At 41.6% G+C, this 20,893-nt stretch overlaps 1 protein-coding gene across 2 annotated transcripts in view; it reads right to left on the bottom strand.

The window, feature by feature from the left end:
• LOC124795245 (myosin-IIIb-like) overlaps window positions 1-20,893 on the bottom strand; it is a 271,037-nt gene that overhangs the window by 32,598 nt on the left and 217,546 nt on the right. For both annotated transcript variants that reach the window (XM_047259179.1, XM_047259178.1), the window contains exons 18-21: window positions 19,688-19,962; window positions 18,385-18,550; window positions 10,755-10,968; window positions 9,925-10,059 (exon numbers count right to left, since the gene is read on the bottom strand). In XM_047259179.1, the coding sequence (XP_047115135.1) occupies window positions 9,925-10,059; window positions 10,755-10,968; window positions 18,385-18,550; window positions 19,688-19,962 (790 nt within the window). The remainder of the gene's footprint in view (window positions 1-9,924; window positions 10,060-10,754; window positions 10,969-18,384; window positions 18,551-19,687; window positions 19,963-20,893) is intronic.

Here is a 20,893-nt window from a genome sequence, read left to right as displayed (position 1 = left end):
TTGCTCTTTATGGTGTTCGGTTAGACAACGAGGGACCCAGCGGGAACAAACCTTTGAATATCCCAACTGGTGAACAATTGTGACAGCACTACCAACAGAGATGTCAAGATGAGCACTGAGTTGTTTGATGGTGATCCGTCGATCATCTCGAATGAGTGTGTTCGCACGCTCCGCCATTGCAGGAGTCACAGCTGTGCACGGCCGGCCCGCACGCGGGAGATCAGACAGTCTTGCTTGACCTTGCGGCGATGATGACACACGCTTTGCCCAACGACTCACCGTGCTTTTGTCCACTGCCAGATCACCGTAGACATTCTGCAAGCGCCTATGAATATCTGAGATGCCCTGGTTTTCCACCAACAGAAACTCGATCACTGCCCGTTGTTTGCAACGCACATCCGTTACAGACGCCATTTTAACAGTTCCGTACAGCGCGGCCACCTGTCGGAAGTCAATGAAACTATACGAGACGAAGCGGGAATGTTTGAAAATATTCTACAAGAAATTTCCAGTTTTTTCAACCAAAATTGGCCGAGAAAAAAAATGTGTTGCATTACTTATTGAACTGCCCTCGTACAACTGTATGCAGCTTGGGTGGCCAACGTGCAGGGCCTTCCAAGCAAGTGCAGGTTTTATGTGCCACACGTGTAAAGTTTCATATATGGTGTAATTTATTCACGACGTGATTGTGCATCTGGCCCCAAACACGGAAGTCAGAGCTTAAGACCAATCCAAGTCTTGATGAAGAGCTTAAAATTGCTAAATCTTTCGAGATTGCTTTTACAAATGACATTTAAGTTTCTCTGGTTGTTTCTCACCATCATAAGCTGCAGTAATCTTAAGATTCTGACTCATCATGCTCTGCTTGTCTGTTAAGTCTCACTGGAATACAAACGTCTGGATCGCTGGCATCTTGTAAGAGACTTAACAAATCTCTTTCTGTTTCCTCTTAGTGTCAGGTGATGTTTTTAGCAATGTTAACCAAGTGAGTTTAGTACATCCTCTGTCCTTAGTATTACATCATGAGTCACACATATCGACAAAACTACAGTCTTGTCCTGAGTTGTGTCAGTGGGCATATCAGAAGAAGATACTACTTTGTGCAGTGGCCTGCACCAATCATGGTCATATAGCTGCCTGCTGACTGCATACTCAGCTGTGGCATGGGGACAATATTGTCATAAACTGGTTGTGGAGCTGGAAGTTTCTCTGCCACCCTACAAGCCCACATTGGATTTGATTCTACTCAGCCAGTTCATGGGATTCCAGTTGGAAACTGGTGCTGTTAAGTCTTAAATCAATGAGGAAACATACTGCTGACTCTGTTCACTTTTGTTGCACTGGCTTTGTTGCTGAGACCTGCCTTACTGCCATAGGCCCATTCCTCTCCTCGGCAAATTGTCACTGGTGGCAAAGTGCAAAAACACTGAATGTATACCAAACTCCTGAGTGGTGCACTCCCCTACTGCTACTAATGTTTTCAGCTTAAGATGCCTTTACTAGTTTGGGTTTCACAGTAGAGGACCAAGTTAATTTAGTGGACACCACAGTGCCCTTTTCTGATCTTGACTGTGTGTGCATCGCATGTAAGGAGATTTTTGAAAAATACACTGGTGTGTCTGTAACTTGATAGCCCATACTTCCATGAAACCCTCTGCAGTGCCTATATTTTGACAAGTTCGCCTGCTTTCATTCATGTTTTGTGAGGTTGTTCAGGCAGAAACTGCACAGCTTCAGTCACCAAAGCATTATCTCCATGGTCTCCACCAGTCAATGGGCAATGCCTACTGTGATCACCAAAAAACAAAGAGGTCATTACATAACGTTGGTGATTTTAAGTCCATGTTAACACTGATCTAAATCCACTGCCTCGCTGGGAGGACCCGAATCAGGGAATTCCGCACTGTGTAAATTATGAGGGGCATTCAATAATTAAAGGAACAAATTGATCTAGAGATGAAACAATTAGTAGGAGTAGTTTTGTACTTATACAACTAAGTTGGCATCACTAGGACGAGTTTAGAACAGCTGACAAGTAAAACTGTTTTGTTTATAACCTCAATATTACATTTAATGATTGTGTGTGCCCTTGATTTTTCCACATTAGTTGAACAATGCTCAGTGATCTGGTTAAGTGGTCAGAGCTGTTCAAAAATGGAGAGCAGCATCCTAGGCAGCCAGGTGAAGTGTCAACTCCTCCACTTGAAACATGCACTGACATCATTATTGATGGAGAGCAATGTGTAACAGTTGAATGCATAGAAATCAGAGTAAGTGTTGGCACAATCATAATGTAATCAGTAACAAGCTCAAGTACATCAAAACAAATGCAAGGTGGATCCCAAAAGAGTCACTGCAACAACGTAAGTAAACAACTCAAAAGTGTGTACAGACTTGAAAGAGCACTGTGAAATGGAAGGTGGCCCATTTCTAAATATGATCGTAATGTGTGACGAAAGTTGGCTTCACATTTTGAATTGGAGTCCAAAAGACAAAGTGGAACAATAAAGCATTAAGGGAAACTGGCTCAAACAACAAGACAAAGACTTCTTTGCATCAGACATAAAAACAGTTCACTGTTGGGAGAAGAGTATAAACATTGATGGTGACGAAGTAGAGAAGTAGAAAAGGTGTTTAATATCCCTGCCAATGGATGCTGGCGGCAGTGGAGCGAAGGTACTTGGGCTAGACTCTTCAGATGCCACTAGATGTGCCACAAAAAGGTCACACAATCTCCTCCAATAGTAGCCTGGATCTAGATAGTGGAAGTGGCCCGAGTCTAATATTGTAAGCCTTATGCACTTAGCTGTATCATGCCTAGTTGTTATTTGGACTATGATTTACATTCTCGGTACTTGTTCAGTACTCTGCTGGTGACAACGTAGGTTTTGATCATATGTTCACATTAGTTGCAGAATCTTTAGAGACAATTCCCTAAAACTGGAACAATGTCATAGTTTTTCCAATTTCACAAGAAAGGAGATGGAAACAACATAAAAGAACTACTGACCTACCAATGTTATCTATGTAATGTACAAGATATTCACTAGAAGTATCACCAAGTACTTAGAAAACTGTGTTTAATCAACCATGGCTATTTTCAGAAGTAGGAACAAAATGTACCTTTTGCAGGTTATGGACAAAATTGCAGAATGGAGCAATGAGAATGAATTACCACTTTATTTGGGATTCATAAACACTAAAAACACTTTTCACTCTGTTTCAACTAATTTATACTAACAAGCCCTTACGAAATAAGGCAGTGATTCAAGCTATGTTAGTACAGTGAAGAATATGCATTTCAGTGGTAAAGTTTCCATAGGAATTTTTCAGAAGGTGGGAAATTCACAACTAGAACAGGAGCCATGCAAAGAGAACCCATTTCACTGAAACTATTCTTATCAGTCCCCAGATGATTGTATACTAATCCCTGAACAGCAAAAAAGACACATACATATTTAACAATCTTAAAACTATATTGTAACGTTTGCCTCTATGCAGATAAACTTTAACAACGAACAGAAGAACTTAAAAGAGCATTTTTCAAAATATGACTGCAAATCAGTTATAGACAGACTTAATTGCTCTAATCAACAGATTGGAAATGAAATAGTAAATTTAACACTGAAGTAATAAAACTAGTTGGAAAGAGCGGGGGTGGTTGGAGACACAACTAGACAGGCAGCAAAGAAAGGAACAGAAGAATGAGAATGGCCTGGATTTCCTTTGGTAAATTAAATATGATTTTTGTGTCTGAAATGGAAAGTTTACAATCTGAGGGTATTGTTACCAGTTACGACTTAGGGCAATGAGAAACTTTTAATTTGAAAACCAAACAAAACTGGGGATTACTCAATGACAATGGAGAGCTGTTCGTTGGAAGTTACTGGGAGAGATGGGAAACAGAAATACAAATCAGGGAATAGTTTGGAATATGAAGCGCAACCGTGACAGTAACGGAAATTAAATGAAGGTAGGTGGGACATGTGGGCCAGCTAATGGATGGTTTATGGACCCACTAAGTTCTTTGTGGTTCCAAGAGAAAGGAAGAGATCCAGATGACACTAATTGGAAGGTGGGTTGACCACATTATAAAATATGCAGGAGCAGCATAGATGCTTACAGTGATCCCAGTTAATTGCATACTGCAACCAGCTGAAGTGGTGCAGTGATTAATACAATGAACTTGCTTTCAGTATGAGCTGGAATACAATCTTCGAAAGATGATATAGATTTAGCTTTTCAGTAATGCTGTGTCGATCGAACAAGACACAGCCAGGGCAGAAACACCACAGGTGCAAAGATGTGAGCTGGTGTCAGTGCCGTAGAGACTTGCCATTTGTGTGAGTTCCACTAGTGCCATCAGGGGCGCTGAGGTTGATGATATCGACTTCGCCTCAGTGAGTTGCTGACCAAGTACAGTTCGCCAGGGACCAGACGACAACAGAAAGGAGCCTACTCGGAAGATAAAAGAGCAGTTCTCACTCACTTGGTTATAGATCATCATCCAGGGCTGACTCAGACAGGGAATGTCATTTAGTACACTCTTAGAAATGAACAGACAGTTGTCTTAACTGCATTTGCTGTGTACTGTGAAGTTTACCTATGAATACTAGCACTTAGCCACTGAGAGCCTTTTTGTGTTGTATTGCAAGCAGTGCTGCAGACTTCAATATTCAACTAGTCACATAGACAAGTAAACCTTTTGACTCACTTGTGTGACTTTGTTAGTAATTTGTTGGAGAATCTTCATTCTGTTACCTGGCCCAGGGGCATAGTTGTGTAGTAGCGGCAAGGGGAAATTGTCTTTGTGGTGTACTGTACCAGAAACCATTTCACAAACTCACAGACTCCGCCTACCGTAACAACAGTGGCAACTCAGCCTCTGCAGCATTAGCGATGAGTCCTTTACAAAACTGGCTTACCAAGCCAGAAGCAGTGGCAACAATGGCTGGCATCATTTTTGCTTAGAGTTTAAAGCATTCTTATTTGCCTTGTTTCTCCTGGTCCAACACTGCACATTTCTGACATTTTTTGTTCTAGTTGTAGGAGTATGTCATATACATCACAGATTTTGCTTTCAAGTCACTGGTGTTGTCTAATTAGTTATGATGTCAACCCCATCCACTACCTAACCACAATTTATAATTCATTATCCCATGATGTAACTATCACCTATGCCTGCACCAACTGTGGCCCCAAATCTACAGAATCAGCCAATTGTATCTGTTCCTACCAAAACGTTGCTTAGTGAGGGTGTGGATGTAGAATTGCTGCAGGATCTTAATATGTTCTTTCGATTTCAGATGCAGTTGCTTCAGAAGCTGACTGAAAACATGACACAATTAGTCACACATCAAGCAGCAGCTTAAACTGTAAGCAGCATGTCGGCAACCACACCTGCAGCTTCCATGCCACAGGTACTGCCACCATATCACACCTTTGACGAAAATGCAGAAGACTAGATGGAGTATATTGCACAATTCAGGGCACACCTAGCAGCCCACCAAATATCAGGTACTGTGATGCAGGCCTTTCCATTGTTGGTGTATCAGTGTATCAGACTCTTACAAAACTCTTCCCTAAATCACAGCCTGAAGATGTATACTTTGAGATATTAGTCAGTGCATTAAACAATGGCCATAACATTCCAATGGTAGAAACACTTAACATTGTGGCCACACATCAGACTCTGCAGTTACCTTTCAAGTGCAATGAAGTAGACAGGGCGTTAACATTTTTGGTCTCAATTTGTTCAACTAAACATTGTGGCCAATGTGCTACCTATGTCTCATATCAATTCAAGTGACACTGTTGCTAAGCTCTGTGATGAATTTCAAGAATTGTTTGATCCCAGACTAGGTAAAGCCAATAACTTTGTAGCGCACATCATGCCATGCCTTTTCAAAGCATGTTCAGTGTCTATTGTCCTTCATGAACAGGTTGCAAAAGAACTGGCTCACTGGCAAGAAAATGGCATAACTGCACCTATCTCTGCAAGTCAGCGATCTTCCCCAGTAGTTTATGTCCACAACCCATCAAGAAAAATTAGGATTTGTGCTAATTTCAAAGTCACTGTGAACCCTCAGACGTTGCTCACCCTGACAAACTCGTGGATCACTTAGGCGCAGGTCGCTATTTTTCAAAAATTGTCCTTAGTGATGCTTACCTTCAGATTCCTCTTGATGAATCTTCACAAAATGTGTTTGTTAGCAATACACAGTTAGGATTTTTCAAGTTCCTTTGTTTGCTTTCAGTAGCGCATCAGCATCTGCCGTTTTCCAATGCTACCTAGAAAAGCTGACAATTTCTGTACCTTCACATACAAATTACCTTGAAGATATTGTAGTTGGTGGCCATGCAGCAGAACAACATCTTGCCAACTTGCACACTTTAATTCAAGTTGTGTCTGAGGCCAGACTCTAGTGTAATAAGAAAAGTGTCTTTTCCCAGATGGATAAAGAATATTTAGGGCATGTTATCAATTCTTGATATGGTCATCTGACACAGGCACATTTGCAAGCAGTAAGTGATCTCAAACCACCTCAGAATGTCAGAGAATTACAATGTGTCTTAGGGAAGCTCAATTATTACATTTGCTTCATCCTTTGCATTGCCTTCACTGCAAAACTGCTGCTTTTGTTTGCTTCCAAGATCATGACATGGCCTTTTAGGAACTGAAAGCTGTATTGGTCAGTGATCAATGCTTGGTTCATTTTGATCCAAACAAACCTGTCACTTTGGGCACAGAACGTTGTGCTGTGGAATTGCTGCTATTTTGATGCACCAGATTGGTTCGTCTTACAGGCCTTCACTTCCAAGCTTCTGAACAAAGTTCAGCAGAACTATTTCCAAATAGAAAAGGAAGCTTTCACAATCATTTTTGGAGTGAATAAATTTCACCAGTATTCATATGGTCAAAAATTCTATTTGGTCACAGACCACAAGTCTTTGCAGGCCAAACAGATTCCTATTCATGCTGCTCGAAAACTGCAACATTGGGTTCTTCTGCTCTCCCACTACCAGTATGAGATCATCTATCGGCCTACTTCTAAGCATGTGAATGCAGACGCTCTCTCACATGTACCTAGGGGACCTGATGATGACTTCGACACTTCCAAAGCAGCATTTTCCAAATTGATACACAAGACACTGACATTGTCAAGCCACTTCTTCCGATCCCAATTTGCAAATTTTGTTTGAAGACATTTGTACCACATGGCCATCTTCTATCAAGCACAGTTACCCCATTGTTCATCAATATTTTGCACATCGACATGATCTTTCTGTTGTTCATTGTGTCTTTTGCTTCAAACACAGTCAGGACATACATGTTTGATGATACTGAAAGTGCTTCATAGACATGTACTCAGCTTATTGCATCAAGGTCATTGGGGTGTTGTCCGCACAAAACAATTAGCTCACAGACATTGCACATGATTGGCATGGACACGCAAATAGGAAGAATATTTGAATGGTGTCAAGCATGTGCGGAACATCAGGCCGCCCCTCCACAGCATTTTTTTGAGTGGCACAAGGCAGAAGCATATGGCAGCATGTGCACGTAGACTCCGGCCCTTATTGGAACACATGCTGGTTAATACAAGTAGCTGATGACACATATAGCAAATTCCCCTTTGTTATTCCCATGTCATCGACAACATCTTGCGCCAATTTTCAAGCAGTTCAGTCCATATTCTGCGTCGAAGGTCAGACAGAATTTTTTGTCATGGACAACAGAGCTCAATTTGTCTCTGCCGAAACTGAAGATTTCTAAATGGCATATGCCATCTCACCTCAGCACCATTTCACCCACAATCGAATGGTGAGGCTGAATGGTTTGTTTGCACATTCAAACAGCAAATGGGCAAACTTTGCTTGCATCATCCAAGCAAACAAGTCTTGCTTCACTTCTTGTCCACTTATCACTCCCAGTCCTGAAACGATCCTTCACCTGCCTAATGGCTACGTGGGCGATGCCACCATACGCTCTTGCATTTGCTCAATAGCCCCTTGCGGTTGGCACCTAAAGACTCCAGTTAGCCAATGTACCAGATCAGCCAACCTGTATTTTACAGAATCTATGGCAGAAAGAAGTCATGGCAGCATGGCATCATTACCAATTCAATTGGTTCGCATATGTTTCAGATTCGAGGTCCTGATGGATTGCAGAAGAGGCACCTAAATCAAATTTGCCCTTGTCACTTGCAAAGTTCTGTCGCTTCTCGTATGTTCACAGATTCCTGGCCTTCCTGGTCGACGCAACCCGTTTTCGGACTTCTGGACATCAGTCCAATGCCACATCTATCCACTAGTGGACATTTGGCAGCACCTGCCATGCCCCCTCCACTGGGCCAACCCCATGCCGAGGCCTACCATGGGGCCTCCAGTCAAGGAGATGCCATTGCAGATTCATGCCATCAAGAAGGTGCCCTGCTGATGAGTGCTGGGATACACCCTCTGCATCATTTTTTAGCCAATGTTCCTTCGCAGTCTCAAGACTCAGCATCAGCTACAGCAGTGGTTGCCACTCCAACACTGGCTCCAACACCCACACCTCCCCCTCACCATTGGTATGGGGCTTGGCCATATGTGATGACGGTGCAGCAGTTAGGGATGGAGGAGTGCTGTGTCATTCAAACAAAACACAGTCAGGCCTAAAACACCACAGGCGCAAAGATGCGAGCTAGTGCCAGTGTCATAATTTTGCCACTTGTGTGAGTTTTACCAGCACCATAGGCGACACTGAGGATGAAGACATTGACTTTGCATCAACCAAATGCCAGCCACGTACAATTCATCAATGACTGGATGACAACAGACAGAAGCCTATTTGGAAGAGAGAAGAGCAGCTCTTGCCCACTCAATTATAGATAATCGTCCTAGAGTGACAGACTGGGAATGTCATTTAGTACACTTTCAGAAGTGAACAGACAGTTGTCGTAATTGCATTCACTATGTAGTGTGAAGTTTACCTGTGATAGTTACATTTAGCTATTGAGGGCCTTTTTTTGTTTATATTACAAGCAGTGCTGCAGACTTCAGTATTCAACTAGTCACAAAGATAAGTAAACCTTTTACCTCATTCTTGTGACTTTGTTATTAATTTGTTGGAGTGTTGTAGAAGCTTCATTCTTCTATCCTGTTACCTGACCCTGGGGCATAGCTGTGTGATAGTGGCAGGGAGAAAATGTCCTAACGATGTACTGCACCAGAATCCATTTCACAAATTCACAGATTTGACCTACCATAACAACAGTGGCAACTCTGCCTTCACAGCAGTAGCGATGAGGCCTTTACAAAACTGGCGATGAGGGTTTACAAAAAGTAATTACCCTAAATCACGTAAAGGCAAAAAATTAAATGGTTTCCTTTATAAGGACATTGCTAATTTCTTTTATCGTCCTTTCCATCTCCAAGGTTGTAATCCTCTCAGATGATATGACTGTTATTGGGACATTAAACCCTAATCTTCGTTTCTGTCTTTTAGTATTAGTGAAGGCTGGCAACATTAAAAAAATATAGATACAATGTCATCTTTATGATTCTTTTCAGAAATTATTTAAAACAAAATTCATAAAAACAGTCAACATTTCACTGCAGTATTAGTTTTGTGAATTTTTTTTTCAATTTAGAACCAATATTGCACATATCTTTTGTTATTTTCCAAAACAAAATTGAAGGGGCCACTATCATTTTAAAGATGAGTATTTTAAAAGTGTCCCCTTATGTAACCTTCAAAATGATCAACAACCCTCCATATAGAAGGCAGTGGTGAAGCCTCTAAGTCAAGTGCATCCTAAAAGTTTTCAGCTACGAAAATCAGCACCATGGAGAAAAAGGCACTAAGGAGTGTAAAATGTAATGATTGTGTCTCCAACAGAAAACAAACTTAAATGTTGAGGTGTACGATGCACTACTTACGACTCTGAATTACTACAGCAGCCGATTCTTCATCCAGTTCCTTTTTGGGACTTTCATTTCCTTTATCACCTATCATTTGCTGTGATGACATACGGCGAAGTAGTTTAGCCTTGAACCACCCTCCAGTTGGTGAGCCTAAAAAAAGTTTTTACTTACAAATGTGTGACATTCATTAACTGTCAACAACTGTTTACAGTTATGCTTATATCTACAACATCCGCAAGTGTGAAACAAGACAGAGTGCATTGTGATCATCACATTTCCTTGCAATGCTTAGCAAGTTTATGGGTAGCAGACACTGACACTGACTAATGTGGAGTAAAAGCTCCACAACATGTGTTTGAACTGAATGAATTATTTTATAACGTTGGAGAAATCTGAAAATTATTTTTATATTACATTAGTTTCTTCCACAAGTGTAAAATGGTCAACAAGTATTTGAATGGTATGCATTGCGACTTGTTTTCACATGCCTGACCAAACCTTATTGCAGGCAGCGGAGTGTTTAAACAATGACACCAAATAGAGAAGGGGGCAATAACCCTCATTATTGGTGAAATCTAAGTTCCAACTGCCTCTTTCCATCATATCTCACTGACAACCAACTGAACATATCATCTTGATATGCATAATCTTTAATTATACTGAAATAGTCTGTGCTTCTATTTCTATAAGGCAACTAAAGCTGTTGATGCAATTATAATGATTAAAGTTATCAGATGTGACATGTGTTCCTATTCGTCACATTGGGAAACCTCCCGATTGCCACATTGTGATACTATAATATCCTATAACAACAGGAATAAGATTTCTGAGAGTGTAAAGCTTACCCTTCTTTACTCGAGCAGCCGCTGCAGCAGCATCTTGTTGCCTCCTTAGTTCAGCTTGCTTCTGTTGCTCTATAAATCTGCGCCTTGTAATCCAGCCTCTTACAAACCGCTGAAGAGTGACTACACTCACTGCCAACTGCCATTTCTCTCGTTGGTACTTTACCTTTGCAAGCCACCTCCGAACACAAGCTTGAACAAGTACAATTTTGCGTACCTGTGTTAAAGAAAAGTTTAAAAGTCAGAGACATTTTGAAAATATTGTGGTTACAGGACTGCACAAATGTTGCATATACAAGCACGATATTAAAAACAAAGGATGAGAGCAGACTGATACGGTGCAAATAATGTTGCACTGCTTCTTTATAGAGGTGGGGAATGGACCTTTATAATGGCACATTTCACAGCATAAGATCAAGTGGATACTTACCCACATAATTACTGCCACATGATATATGTATATGGCATTCGATAAGTAGCTAACATCTCAAAAGTCACAGCTCTGACCACGTTGATAGCACGTAATAAACCTCAACCCAGCATGAAGTACATTATATGAGGTGTGATTGGAAAGTTTTAAGAATGGATCTGCTACTGCTTACTGGTTGGGAGGGAGGGCAGGTACACAGAGGGTGGGGAGTGAGTCATTGCCTTGTTCTTGAATGCCCTCTGTCAGGAAACTTCATTTCCTTTATTCAGTTCATTGTGGCAGTTGGTTGAGTGTGGGTCTGTTAGGGCTTGTTGCCAGATTCTGTCTGCTTGAAAGTGGACATAAACACAGGAGTAATGAGTTTGTGTGAAATTTTGTTTTAAAACCAGGAAATCAGCTTATGAGACTTACGAACTATTAAAAACAGCTTTTGGAGATATCTGTAAGATCCAGTCAAATGTTTTTGTCTGGTTCAACAGATTTAAAAATGGTTGAGTATCATTTGAAGATGAGCCAGTCTGGCTGTCCTTCACCTCAAAAATGAATGAAAATGTTGTGAAAGTTGGCGACTTGGTGCACTCTGATCATAGGCTTACAATTAAGGAGATGGCTGATGAACTTAAGTTTCTATGCAGTTAAGTCAATTTTCTGTGAAGATCTGAACATGCGTAGAGTGTCCATAAAATTCATTCCAAAAGTGTTGTCAAGTGACCAGAGACCATACTGACTTGAAGTGTGCCAAGAACCGATTAATCGGACTAAAAATGACCCAATTTGTTAAATAGGGTAATTACAGGAGTTGGGTGCTACACCATGACAATGCTCCGGCTCATAGTGCCTTCCCCATTGTTGAATTTTTGACCAATTTCAAAATTCCTGTGCTTTCACAACTGCCATATTCCCCTGATTTGGCCCCTGCGGACTTCTACCTGTTTCCTAAATTGAAATTTTCACTGAAAGGGAAGCGATTTGACTCAACTGAAGACATTCAGGCAAATACGGAGAGCGTCCTTAATACACTTCAGGCAAAAATTTCCATTTCCAAAAGGGGGAACACCGTTGGAGCTGGTGTGTTCAGCCTGAAGGGGACTACACTCCTGGAAATGGAAAAAAGAACACATTGACACCGGTGTGTCAGACCCACCATAGTTGCTCCGGACACTGCGAGAGGGCTGTACAAGCAATGATCACACGCACGGCACAGCGGACACACCAGGAACCGCAGTGTTGGCCGTCGAATGGCGCTAGCTGCGCAGCATTTGTGCACCGCCGCCGTCAGTGTCAGCAAGTTTGCCGTGGCCTACGGAGCTCCATCGCAGTCTTTAACACTGGTAGCATGCCGCGACAGCGTGGACGTGAACCGTATGTGCAGTTGACGGACTTTGAGCGAGGGCGTATAGTGGGCATGCGGGAGGCCGGGTGGACATACCGCCGAATTGCTCAACACGTGGGGCGTGAGGTCTCCACAGTACATCGATGTTGTCGCCAGTGGTCGGCGGAAGGTGCACGTGCCCGTCGACCTGGGACCGGACCGCAGCGATGCACGTATGCACGCCAAGACCGTAGGATCCTACACAGTGCCGTAAGGGACCGCACCGCCACTTCCCAGCAAATTAGGGACACTGTTGCTCCTGGGGTATCGGTGAGGACCATTCGCAACCGTCTCCATGAAGCTGGGCTACGGTCCCGCACACCGTTAGGCCGTCTTCCGCTCACGCCCCAACATCGTGCAGCCCGCCTCCAGTGGTGTCGCGACAGGCGTGAATGGAGGGACGAATGGAGACGTGTCGTCTTCAGCGATGAGAGTCGCTTCTGCCTTGGTGCCAATGATGGTCGTATGCGTGTTTGGCACCGTGCAGGTGAGCGCCACAATCAGGACTGCATACGACCGAGGCACACAGGGCCAACACCCGGCATCATGGTGTGGGGAGCGATCTCCTACACTGGCCGTACACCACTGGTGATCATCGAGGGGACACTGAATAGTGCACGGTACATCCAAACCGTCATCGAACCCATCGTTCTACCATTCCTAGACCGGCAAGGGAACTTGCTGTTCCAACAGGACAATGCACGTCCGCATGTATCCCGTGCCACCCAACGTGCTCTAGAAGGTGTAAGCCAATTACCCTGGCCAGCAAGATCTCCGGATCTGTCCCCCATTGAGCATGTTTGAGACTGGATGAAGCGTCGTCTCACGTGGTCTGCACGTCCAGCACGAACGCTGGTCCAACTGAGGCGCCAGGTGGAAATGGCATGGCAAGCCGTTCCACAGGACTACATCCAGCATCTCTACAATCGTCTCCATGGGAGAATAGCAGCCTGCATTGCTGCGAAAGGTGGATATACACTGTACTAGTGCCGACATTGTGCATGCTCTGTTGCCTGTGTCTATGTGCCTGTGGTTCTGTCAGTGTGATCATGTGATGTATCTGACCCCAGGAATGTGTCAATAAAGTTTCCCCTTCCTGGGACAATGAATTCACGGTGTTCTTATTTCAATTTCCAGGAGTGTATTTTGAAGAAGGTGCATCACAGTAGCATGTAAGTACCAACATTGCACAATTACAAGCCCATCCTTACAACTTCCTAATCACACTTCATATACTTCGATATTATAATGATTAGAATTTCGGCAAACCACAGAAAGTAGGTACCGGTCATGCAATTTATTTCTCTATACAAGGAAAGATTATGCAGCAGGTTTCTCATTCAGAAACTGTACTTGAATGTTAATTGTTTGAGAGACGATCAGTTTGTGCTTGTGTATGAGGGAGAAGTGTCTACTACCCTGTGTTGGAATTCGAGAGCAGCAGTACTGTGGCCTACTGGGACTGCAGTTTATTATTCTGCAATGTTGCTGCTCTCACACTGGTAAGAACCCCACGATTGTCATGTGAATACAGAATAGGTAGGTACACAAGGACCATACTCGACACCATGCAGGAGACCAATAGTGTCCCATAACTAGCATTAATGAGGACATCCATACTGTTCATCCATCTGTGCAGTATCGTATAGATACAAAACATAATAGGCTTGTTTGCAGCAAGATAGGTATGCACACTAACAGTGTGACGACATTTGGAGCACTAAGGTAATTCAGCACATGGCTATTCTTGTGGCTTCCCTCGGTATGGCAGCAGAGAGATGTTCACCAATAGTTGTACAACCAACAACAGCATTGAGATGGGAGTGACACCACACTGACTTTTTGAGTGAGTGCTAGTCTTGTGTGCAGTATCAGAATGGACATATCCATGTGGTGGAAGCTACAAGGAGAACAAATGTTGCATCTTTCAACAAGATAATGCAAGACCAAATGTTGCCAGTGCTGTCCTCACCTACTGCAACACAGTGTGTGTTCAACTGTTGCAGCAGGTAGCAGAGAAATTGGAATGCCACCAGTCACTATGACTGATGAAATCTGGCATTTAGCTTAAGCACTAGGGAATGATGTACCTGTATCTGTCATTCAAGCTCAGTTCAATTGGATACCCAGCCAAGTTAGAGCCATGACTGCTGCCAGAAGTGCTCTATTTACTAATTTCTGCCACCTGTATACTTAAAAATTGCCTAGAACTTTAATCTTCCTACTGTACTGTATACATACATTAAGCTATCTTCTGTCCTTCCTGATGTTGTAATTTTAATGGCCAGCAGTTTGTATCTACTCGAATTAACAACACTTCTTGGGAGCTGACAGTTGGACACAGAACACTACATGTATATGCAGTGAATATTTGTGTCCCTGAGAGGAACATAATTAGTCTCATATTATCAGCATGCTACCTATTAGAGTGGAACAAACAATGAAAATAGAATACTGACCAGTGAAAAAAATAAGTTTGGACATTTTCTATAAATTCATAGACAATTTAGATTTTTCAGCTGACACTATCCTGTCAGTCAAAGTAAGTGACAAAAAGTAATACAGTTCTCCTCGTATGTGGCCAATATACTTACAACATCTCTCACATTCTGAATGTGTTCTAAAAGAAGTCATACTATAATTTTATACGTAACATCTTTTTTGGAAATACCCTGAAATCCACAGTATTCTAAAATCAATTACTGGACACTCATTTCACCTTGTTCTGTAGACCCCCCCATCAAGGAGGACTACTTTCATTGACATGTAGCAAGCCAAGATATGCATTAAAAAAAGACAAGTGCATCAGAGAAACTTAATCTTGGTTAACGCTATCTGCACTATCCCAGTTAAATTTAACTTTATAAATTAGGAAGATAGCTGCTGCTTTTCTGTTATATTAAAAAGCTGCTGCATACAAGATATGTGAAAAAAGGAATAGGACTGGCTTTTTATCTAACATTTTTTATTTTTCCAACAGCAATATTATCCACTTCAAAGTAGTTCCCTTCAGCAGTGTACAGTGGGGGCAGTTACTGAATGGCTTTATTAGTATAAAAATTTGATTTTTGTTTTTCACTTGATGTTAGTCAGTGCCTTCTGCCTGGCGGCTAGTTGCAGCAAATCAGTCACGTTGCAAAACCGGACAGAACCACTTTGAAACTCAATTGTTGAACCATCAGCAGCTAAACTCTCATGTTGCTGACAAGGTAACACTACCAAACTGCATGTCTACGATTTGGCCGACCGATCGGGAGGTTTGGAGGTGGTCAGGTGGGGGTGGGACCGCGGCCAGCCACTGGGAGTGGACATGCCATCTGGTCTCTTCTGCTGGCAGCTTCCGACCTGACCAGACGCTTTCCTCTCCTACTCTCTTGGGCAGCAGCCCATTCAGTTTTGGCAGCTTCTCTAGGCCTGCCTTTTCTTTTTACAGCATTAAACATTCGTGCAGTTAAAATATGTTTGGTTTTTCACTTCAACGGGTGCCTACTGCTTTCCCCTCCTGGCCAATCCTGACACATTAACAGCAGTTAAACCCTGGCGCAGTCATTCTCAGTCTTGGTAACAGTGCTGAATGGCTTCAACTGTAAGGCCTTTAACATGTCAGTCACATTCTTTTGAATGTTCTCCAGAGTCCCAATAGGACATCCTTTTAACACATTCTTCAATTTCAGGAAAAGAAAAAAGTCTCAAGGACTTGTATCAGGGGAGCTGTGAAACAACAGGAATGCCTTTTGAGGTCAAAAATTCTGTGATGGAAGTAGCTGTGTGACATGGGGTGTTGTCATGATGCATCATCCACTTGTCTGCAAGGTCCTGTCTCACTCAGTTCACCCTTTCCCTGAGACTTTCAAAGACATCTTGGTGAAACACTTGGTTGATAGTTTGCCCTGGAAGAATAATCCCACAAGAGCATGCACCTGTGTGAGGTTTTCATAGGTCTTGGAGTTGAAGGTCTCCCTGAGCAAGGTTCATCTTCAATAAGTTCTCAGTCTTCCAAAAATGATTTGTGCCAGTGAAAAACTTGTGCTCTTGATGCAGAATATTCCCCATAGATCTGGTTCAACTTTCTGAAGGTTACTCACATGTATTTCCCAAGTTTAACACAAAAGTGCTCCAGATTCTGCTGTTCCATTTTTGTAACACACAACAAAAACACAACTTAAATGAAAAAAAAAAAAAAATCACATCATGGTCATACAGAGCTGAAAGCCAGATTGAGCATCTGGAGGGAATGAGCACACTGATCTACACAAGAGGAACAATACAGCACTGCCAGATCACTCTCAGTATTGCCATTCTCATTACTTTTCTCACATGCCTCGTACTCCAAATTATTGTTTAGTATTTAATTAATTGCATTGGTATTTTCAAAGAAAATAGTAACCTACATCTGTACACACAAAGTTCTGTGTATACAAAATGACTACTTTTCATGCAGCTTTATAACGAACACTACTACTTGCCTTGTGACTAACAGAACTTTTCAACCATTGAATCTAAATGCTCAAGTAATTTGTAGGAGGAGTGGTTAATGAGTTATATTTTTAATTATAAATTGAAATATCCAATTTTTTGTTTTAGGTCTGACAGGAACTTATTTAATACCTTTGTCCCTGAGTGCACAGCTCCACTATGAACCCTAAACTCTAGCAAAGTCTACTTCAAAACTGTTTCTGTGTAATATATTGTACTTGTATTCAGTTGAGCTGAAACTGAATTTTATTGTTAGAAACAAAAATGATTAAGGAGTAAATTTATTGGGAAGTGAGAAAGAATTCCAAGATTCTTAAAAAGGCTTCTCCAAGATGTACACCAGGATCCTGTGTATGGTGGATGGGTGACAGAATACCACAGAATATCACTTCAGGGGCAGTGGAGATCTTTGGTAGGATGCTTCTCATGTCCAGATAGATAATCGAAGCCCTGGTGAATGATATGTTTTAGTTGCTTCAGTCTATGGGGGTACTGGGGGATGAGGGCAAAACTCCTTTGTAGCTGATTCTTGGAGGTGGTGGGAGGAAAAGGTTGCGTGAGGATATGGCAGGGGAAATCTGCTTGTGGACTAGAGGTTTGTGAAGGCCCTCATGAGACCATCAGCACACTGGACAAGGGCAGTCTCGTCTCTGGTGTGGAAAAGGTGACAGTTGTCAAAATGCCGGTACTGCTGGTGGTTAGTGGTTAATGAGGAGAGATGTGAATGGATCCATCAAAGAGGTGGAGGTCAGTGTCCATGAAGGTGACATACTGAGTAGAGGAGGACTAGGTGAAGCAGATGGGACAAAAGGTGTTGAGGTTGCAGATGAAAGAGAATAGGGTGTCTTGGCCTTGAGTCCATGTCATGAAGATATTATCAATGATGCTGAACCAGACAAGGGGTCTGGGGTTTTGAGAGGTTAGAAATGTTTTCTCTAGATGGTCCATAGAAAGGCTGGATAGGATGGTGCCATGTGGGTGCCCACAGCTGTTCCACAAATTTGTTTGTACACGTCCCCTCAAAGTAGAAGTAATTTTATATCAGGATACAGTTGGTAAGGTGTATGAAGAATGAGGTAGTGGTTTTGGAATTCGAAGGACATTGAAATAGGTAGTGTTCAATAGCAGCAAGGCCTTGGGTATGAGGGTTGTCAGTTTATAGGGAGGTGGCATTAACTGTGATGAGTCTGGATTCAGGGGGCAAAAAGATTTTAACAGTGTCTTGTTTGTTTGTGTGTGTGTGTGTGTGTGTGTGTGTGTGTGTGTGTGTGTGTGTGTGTGTGTGTGTTTTTGTTAACCAGTCTTGGCAAGGTACAACAAAATTAGGTCAAAAGAAACAAGTCGTGAATTCTTACCTGGTCCTCATAAAGCTTTGAAAGGTATTCCACATGATAGTACTTCAGGAAAACTTTTGTTTTTCCAAGAGCCCATCCATCCATTTTCAAACGAACCAACAGGAGGCGACAATTTTCTCGAGATGCAACAACACGTTCATCAAATCCAAATGCAAGGAAACAATATCTGAAAGAAAGAACACGGAATTATGACCAAACAGCTCTGGTAAACCAAATCTTAATATTAACAATATTATGAAAGGGAAGCTGCTACTCACCATATAGCAGACATGCTGAGTTGCAAATAGGCACAACAAAAAGACTGTTGTGCTTATCTGCAGCCCAGCGTCTCCACTACATGGTGAGAAGCAACTTTCCTCTCATTATATTTTTAAATATTAATATTAACATATTTAACATTTATGGAATTTCAACATGAGGGTGCTGAAGGATCAGCGACTAGTAATGAATGAACATTGTCTTAAAAATCACCAATACATTTGAGAGTGAAGGAAGCTGCAACAGAAGATAAAAATAGTGAATATTTAACAATGTTAACTAGTTGATCCTCTGTTACTATAATTAATTAAAATTACTTGTTAGTTGATGTCTGTTAGTTGCTACTACAGTGTTGTCACATCAACTACTGGCTACTGCTTGGCTGAAGGTACCACACAAACATGGTGGATCACTTCACAAGTGCTGTTGCTTAAAAATATGTAACATGGAGCAATGTTGGAAGTGGCCACCATGGGGTATGATGACAATGCAAGATGCTCTTTCACTGCTGGTAGCTGATTTTAAATGACCACTGACTGAACTGCGGCAGACAATGCATTTCTTAGACCTGAATTTAAACTGAAACACTAACCTAGCCACAACCTCATGTTGTGCAATATATCTATGAAAACAATGGTCAACAATCTGCAGCAGAACTATCAATTATGCTCTCTTTGTCACAGCGATTACAGTTAACCTCTATGAGTAAACTCAAGATGGAAAAAAATCAGTTGTGTCAAAAGCAAACTGAATTTTTCACTTTCACTGTTTACCTGAAACTATTCTCGCACTGGCTACAAGAGCTACCTTGTTATCAACCAATGAGCAGTCCTGGTTAAAGGTTATAGAAAACACATGCAGATTAAATGAAAAGGAGAATGATAAGACAAAAAAATAAAAGCAAATAAAAAAGGCAATACTATCATGAGCATTTTTCTTAACTCTGCTTACATCCAGAAAAAATATGTTTAATTGTAACTTTAAATAAACTGAACACTTACAAACACACATTCTTTTAATAACCTTGACACATTATGGAACAAACCTTCTCAAAAATTCAGCAAATGGGATTCTGTGGGAAAATCCGTTCTGCCTAATGCGAATAGTTTCCAACACACCAGTATATCTCAGCTGCTTTATAACTTTTGTGGAATCAAAAAGCTGTGGAACTCTGGCATCATTTGGTTTGATGCAGCGGACGAATTGTGGTGATCCGCTAACCATTTTCTGCAGCAAATCCATTAAAGAGTACCTGAAGTATGTTGCAACAGTCTGCTGAGCTCTTGACTGGGAAGCTAGTCCTCTGCTGCTGTATCTTTCCTGCAAGAAAGTACAATGCTGAATTTAATGCAACTGTGTGTGTTTGTAAACTTGCAAATATCAGTGCTGCAGTAAAAAGTGAAGGAATGAGAGATTGTGTTCTGAGGGGAGAAACAGGCTGTTTTTATATCATTTTAGTGGTACATCTTTTGGATAATTATGATACTCTTGTATTTCATAACGTTCATCTGCAATAAAAGTAGAAAAAATATTCAGAAATTAAGCTTTCATCCAATTTATCATAGTAAACTTTTATAGTCAGTGTCAATGACAGTAAAATTCTTCTGGGTTGTGAAATGTGTTACATTGTCATTTTTTTTACCACTGGCTTATATCAATTAAAAATGTTATGTGGAAGAAGTGGTTTATAGGTGATGATTAGATGTTATTTCTTTCAATTCATGGGTCATGTTTTGCAAATCAGATGACAGCACTGAATGTCATTTTGGTTATCCAACCAAGAGTAAGCATTTGTTACTACTACTATTACAGTGTGGTTTTCTGCAGCTGGTGAATGGTGCAAGGCTGGCAATTATTACTGGAAGCCATCTTACTTTATCATGGTCTTATGCTTTATGATTTCAACGATGTTGTTTGGTTGACCATTGTGGATCATTTTGATGGTGCATAGGCTTTGTCATAATTCAAGTGTACATTACATTCATTCACATGCTCAGCAATCACAGATTTTGTTTGTTGTTCTATGTGTAGGTTTCGGCGAACGCCAAACTTTGGCTTGGTGAGTAGCAATCTATCCTTTTCGTAATTGTTGATATTCCAGTCTGCACTTTCCATCACTTGTGCTCAACCATATGTGTGCTTAGCACCTGTCCCAAATCTGCCACGTAAACTGAACTACAGTTACAATTTTCCTTTTAGCCTCTCAAGAGGTGTCATTGGCTCATTGCATTGTTCAAACAACCTAGATTTT

The sequence above is a fragment of the Schistocerca piceifrons genome, chromosome 4 (assembly GCF_021461385.2).
Source record: "Schistocerca piceifrons isolate TAMUIC-IGC-003096 chromosome 4, iqSchPice1.1, whole genome shotgun sequence".
NCBI lineage: Eukaryota > Metazoa > Arthropoda > Insecta > Orthoptera > Acrididae > Schistocerca > Schistocerca piceifrons.
This window is presented reverse-complemented; position numbering and strand designations above follow the sequence as displayed.